We start from the raw sequence: 6,000 nt of genomic DNA on the forward strand, positions 1-6,000 counted from the left end.
AGGGGCGACCAGGCCAGCAGGGGGGGCAGTTGGGGGCAACCAGGCTGGCAGAGGGGGGTATAGAGGGGCAACCAGGCCAGCAGAGGGGGGAGTGAGGGGCAACCAAACAACCAAATAGCAGGCTGTGTGGGGCGACCAGGTCGGCAGGGGCGGCAGTTGGTGGCAACCAGCCGGCAGGGGGGCCAGTGAGGGTCGACCAGGCCAGCAGGGGGGGGCAGTTGGGGGCGACCAGGCTGGCAGAGGGGGGCAGTGAGGGGAGACCAGGCTGGCGAGGTGGGGGCAGTTGGAGGCAACCAGGCCAGCAGGGGGGACAGTGAGGGGTGACCAGGCAGTCAGGCAGGTGAGCAATTAGGAACCAGCGGTCCTAGATTGTGAGAGGGATCTCGGATTGGAGAGGGTGCAGGCTGGGCTGAGGGGTTCCCCCCCCCCCCGATGCACAAATTTCGTGCACCGGGCCTCCAGTAAGTGCAATAAGTGTCTAAAGATGGGGAGGAGGGCTAAATAGGGCCTCTGAATACCATAGTAGTACCAACTCCTTCTTCCGTACTTGAGCCGGAGTTGGCACCTCTCCCAGAACTGGGCACTGGGGTGTGGGCTTGCAGAAAGCACATGGAGAAGCAGGAGGCTGCACTGCCTCAGAAAGAAGGCACAGGGCTCAGAAGAACTAGCCAATATTTTCACACTAACTACATTAGATTCCATGTTTTCCTCAGTACAGAACATACCGGAGTAGGTGCTATTTGGGAAACTATGTTTTTCTGTAATTGGACTGACATGTGGTTATCAGGAGTCCCTGTCTGAGAGGACGGTGAGGTGGGAACCCAAGAAACACAGCCCAGTGAGGGGGTGAACCTTCCCTGCACCCCCTGTCGGTGCCCCTCTAGTCTCCCACACCATACCCTCAGTCTGGGCCTTTTTTAAAAAAAATCAGAGTAATGCTTCTCTATTTCTGTACTATTTATAAAGCATTCAGGACCTATTTCAAAGCCAGATTTCTTCCCACCTGGCAAGGGAGTAGCATTGCCTTTGATACTCTGTGAAGTCTTCAAAGAAGCTTTTTTTTTTTTTTTTTTTTTTAGCTCAACAGAAGGCCAGAAACTTGGCGAGAACAGTCAGGATGGTTTTCATTCACAATCAGCTAATGTTGGAACAGCCAAGTGGCCTGACTCTTTAGCCTTATGGTAATTTATGACGTGCTGTTTGTACTGCTGCCACACTGACTACGCTGTTTCCCACGCAGTGACTGTGTCTGCTCTATCCAAAAAGATGCCTTGGGTCTGCAGAGGAAGGGCCCTAATAGGGAGCAGATGCACAGGCAGTAAAAAGCTGGCCTCTCCCCAACACCCTCCACCTGGTACATCTCTCCCAGAAAAGGCCTGGGAACCAGCCGCTGCCCCCAGGCGCGGTAGCAGGCCTAGAGAGGTCCCCAGCATCCAAGTGCCCAGCTCTGGCATTGCCTGGTGGGCAAACACAGCATCTTTCCTGCCTCGTCTTGTGCGCAAGACTCCAGCTTCCCTCCAATGCAGCCCCTCTGCCACCCTTACTTTGTCCTCCTCTTACTTTCCCATGACCTGGGAAGTCCACCTTCTCATTCTTGCCGCCCTTGCCGCTATGGTCAGGGGTGCCCCAGGGGCTGTCCAGGGCAGCACCCATCACTGACTTCCCAGGCTGTGTGGAAGCCAGCAGGGAGACCCTTCCCAGAGCTGCAGAACCTCCCTCCTACACTCCGCAGCAAAGGACACCCAACTATTGTTTTTCTTCCCTGAGCCATAACAAGCAGAGGGTGATTCCATTTCTCCTTATAGCCTGTACCTTGTGAAACACATCTGTGGGTGTTCTGCTTCCCCAGATGTGCCAAAAGTAATAACTAATACGCTCATTTAAATGCAGCTGCCATGGTAGGTCAGATTTTGGTCTCACAGTGCCAGTGACTCACACCCCACCTCTAATTAGTAGGCAGCCATGGTGAAAACAGAGTTCCACTTTTTTTCTCTGAAAGGAGAGAAATTTACTGTTGACACTGACATTTCTCAATCCATCACCGGCCAGTTTCAGATGTTTGCTCTGCTGGGAGAAGAGTATTCTTCCCAAGTCAGCATTTATCCTATTTTTCTACACTCAAAGAAACTTGTGGGTAAGGCACAAAAAGACAGCATTCAGAGTTTACTTGCCGGGTTAGTTGTCAGCTGTTGGTGGCTTCCTCCTAACTCCGTGAGGCAGTCAAGGCCTCCTGAAGCCAGCCGGAACCCTCCTTCATGAGGAGGGGCTGCTGAGGAGGAAGAGGGGTGGGGTCCCTCCTGGGCAACCAGCACAGTGACCACTATGAGATGCTCAAGAGCTATCTGACACCACCCAGGTATCATGAAGAACCTGAATGACTGTCTCCCGGTTACTCATCCACTCTGCTCCTGGTGAGCCCCGAGTCATCCACACATCCCCCAACGCCCCGACCTCACCACTCTGGGGTGAGAAAGGGGAGAACAGGCAGGCAGGTGCTCAGCTGCCAGTCCCTCCCGCTTATTCAGCAGTTACTCACTGGTCTGGGACTCTCCTGATGATAAAAGAAGTAGACTAAACCAGGATGTAACTGGGAATCCCGGAATCAGAGAAATCACCTTCCTGCCTATAAATAGGGAGCAGTGATCTGCCTTGGAGTTGCTGCCAGAGATTATTGCTAGACTAGTTTACTCAAAGTACTGCTTTCTGAAAGGGTCATTTCTGGGCAAGTCTCCCATCTCAACTTGAGAAGGCACCACAGGTTTGGTCCATAGGTGACTTGTGTCAGGTATCCTAAAGAAGGGAAATGACTTTATTTCTAGGGCATAGTAAGTGTATGTCCAAATGCTCATCCTCAGCTTTTTGAAGGTGATGGCAACAGAGAGGCAGCATCTGGGTATTCAGACAGAGAGTTCCTAGAACACAATGCTTGTGTTATTACCTTCCCCAAACACTTGACCTGGGTTGTCTGCCCCAAGACCATCAGTTCCCCAGGATGGTCTCTTCTCTCCTCCACTGCCTTTGATCATCAGAAATTTCAGAAGGTGGACATAAGGTCTGAGATAGAGAGGCAGCTGCTGTTATCACCAGAGGATGCTCAGGGCACACCCACCATCAGTATTCTTCCTCCTACTTCATGCCCACGATCCCAGTCAGTAGGGACACACCTCTGCAGCTTGCACCTGCCAGGCCTCCTGGGCACAGCCTGTTTACCAACTAAAAGCTATGCAACAGGTAGGCAGCTCAACAGCAGAACTGCCCCAGCCTCATTCATCTTCTGGGCTCCATTCTAGATCTACTGAATCAAGTGTCAGAGACTTAGGCCCAATAATCCTATTAAATAAAAAAAAAAAAAGCAAAGCTTCTCCAATAATTCTGATGCCTGCACTACCTTAGGAGCTACCAATAACTGGCAGTGCCACCTGGAAGCTTTCACCTGCCACTCCGAGGTCCAGCCAAGGGAGGACATAACACCAATCTGAGATTCTCATTGGCCCCTCCTGGCTCCAGTCTTATCTCTTTGGCCCAGACATCTCCACCCTTCTTCTGGTTTTCCATTTTCTAGTCTGTTTAGCAAGAGGCAAAATACTTGTTTCCCCATTCAATCATCCTTCTGGGATGTGCCTCAAATTCGCCTGCCTTTTGCAAAGGTGTCATAAACCCGGAGCTGGGCCATTATTCAGACTTGTGTCCTGCAGAGCGACCTGACCCCCTCCGTCCTGAGGAGGGTGTGCACAGCCAGCAAGCAGCAAGCTGCGTCTCCTCCAACCTCCCGTCTCACAGGCAATGCCACCGAGCGGGGACGTGAGGGGGAGATTAAGATCCTACAACAATAAATCGTGGTTAACCTTTATTGAGCACCAGGCGTCAGCTATTGTACGCAGCACTCTGTGTGTGGGTCACATTTTTTTTCATTTTGTGGCGGTGCCTTCACTGAGCCTAAGATCACCAGCTAATACACAGAGGACCTGGGATTTAAGCCAACGTCTTCCGGTGCTACGCTTCCTCCACCCGGGGAGACAGCGTGAAAACCCTCAGCGGCATCTCTTGGTGATGGTCTTGCTTTTGCCTTACAGAAAAATGCTGTGATTGAAAGCCTGCAGGAACAAGTCAACAACGCCAAAGAGAAGCTAGTGAGGCTGATGTCAGCGGAGTGCGCCTATGACCCCCCGGAGTGCGCTGTCCGCCCTGCCTCTTCCCATAGCCAGGAGGGTCCGGCTGCAGCCCCTGCGCACGGCCTGGCCACTCAGCGGCGTGCGGAGTGCCTCTCTGACTCCCGGAATGCTACCAGTGCTGCGGCCCCGGACTCCCAGAGCACCTCAGTGCCCTCCTCAAGTGCACAAAGCCTCGAGGGGCCTGGGAAGGACGCTGGCTCCTCCCCGGGGCGGAAGGAGATGTCTGACTTGAGAGACTTTTCTGATCATTTAAATTTGGGCTGCAGCCAGAAGCAGCAGGCTGAGCCCAGCCAGGGTGCAGAACGGAGAGACCAGGGACACACAGCCCCCCGCCGGGGTCTCACACCAGGTGAAGAAGGCTCTGTTCCCGAGAGACAGGGGCAGCGGGAGAACTCAGGGGAGCCCCAGAAGCAGTCAAGGGTCAATTCGGTGATTAGGGAGAAGCTGCAGGAAGTCCTACAGGATCTGGGCCTGGGCTCTGAGGCTCCGGTCCCCTCTTCCCTGTCTTGTCCCCAGCAGCCCTGGAAGAGCAGCGCTGCCCCCGGCCCCCGGAAGATGCCCCTCTCCAGGGAGCTGGGCTTCAGCCCACACATGGTGAGGAGAAGGCGGGCAGCCCAGCGGGCTCGCTCACACCTTCTGGGCTCTGGACCCTCACATGTGGGGCATCATCGGGCAAATAGGATGGTACCTGGCACAAAAAGTGGGTTAAATGTGCAGAACCGAGACAGCCTCTGCTTGGACCCTCAAATTGCGGATCCCAGGGTACCCTCTTCCAGGAAGCTTTCATTACTCTCAGATCCTCAAGGCAAGCCGGGCAGCTTGGAGGACAGCAAACAGTGCCAGGCAGAGCCCCAGGGAGCCGGGAGAAGCTGCGCAGCCTTTCCTCACCAGCCTCCTGGGTCTGGCCGGGCACCGTGTCCCGCTGGCCCGCGCCTATCCCCAGATCTGCCTGAGCAGCGCCAGCTGCATTCCCTGCGGTCCGCGGGCTCTCTCTCCCTTTCTTCTCCGCGCACCTACCTTGACACTGAGTCCAGCAGCTCAGACGACTTCTTCTGCCACTGCCACCGGCCCTACTGTGAAATCTGTTTCCAGAGCTCCTCTGACTCCAGCGGCAGTGGCTCCTCAGACTCTGACCCGGAGCATGCTGGGGGGCTGGCTTCCTGGGAAAAGCTGTGGGCCCGCTCAAAGCCTATCGTGAACTTCAAAGATGACTTGAAACCCACACTGGTGTGACCCGCAGCGCAGCAGGCCTGGATGGAGAGGTCGGTCCAGGACAAGCCGTACCAAGGCCTACGGGGGGAAGGCCGGTTCTGGCCTCCGGGGAACACACCAGCGCCCTGCGTTTGACCAGCCCTTACCGTGTTTCAGCTATGCTCACTTGAGTACGGTCACCTTGAGCACTTCTTGGGGATTGCCTGTCTTGTTACTACCTCACAGCATTCCTGTGAAAGACTCCAGTTGAGTGACCATAAGAGATACTCTTTTGGGAAAAGGCGCTAAATGAGCACAGAAGCTTTCCTGTCCCGGTCAGCCTGTTTTCCACAAAACTCTTCATATATACCACATGGCTGGCTAGTGGACAGACAGATGGAGAGATGGAGGAACTTTTCTCCAGAACCAGAGTGGTGGACTATGACCCATCAAACTGGCCTTCAGATAAGTTTCCTACATCCTTGGGTGTCCCGTTCTTGGCAGGGGGTGCGACTTCGTTTCCACTAAAGGTTATGAGCAGCACCACCCCTGGGTTCCAGCTTCTGGCCAGACTCAGCTCACAGTCACCTCTACAGCACTGTTTGTTCATGTCTTCCCACCATTATGGCACCTCACC

At 54.4% G+C, this 6,000-nt stretch overlaps 1 protein-coding gene across 2 annotated transcripts in view; it reads left to right on the forward strand.

Moving 5' to 3' along the window:
• Positions 1-5,405, forward strand: part of GPR156 (G protein-coupled receptor 156) — a gene marked incomplete at both ends in the record, with an annotated part of 62,604 nt that extends 57,199 nt beyond the window's left edge. For both annotated transcript variants that reach the window (XM_079766877.1, XM_079766878.1), the window contains one exon: positions 4,074-5,405. In XM_079766877.1, the coding sequence (XP_079623003.1) occupies positions 4,074-5,405 (1,332 nt within the window). The remainder of the gene's footprint in view (positions 1-4,073) is intronic.
• Between the last annotated feature and the right edge of the window lie 595 nt (positions 5,406-6,000).

Source organism: Cnephaeus nilssonii, assembly GCF_951640355.1.
Source record: "Cnephaeus nilssonii genome assembly, chromosome: 3".
In the NCBI taxonomy this organism is placed as follows: Eukaryota; Metazoa; Chordata; class Mammalia; order Chiroptera; family Vespertilionidae; genus Cnephaeus; species Cnephaeus nilssonii.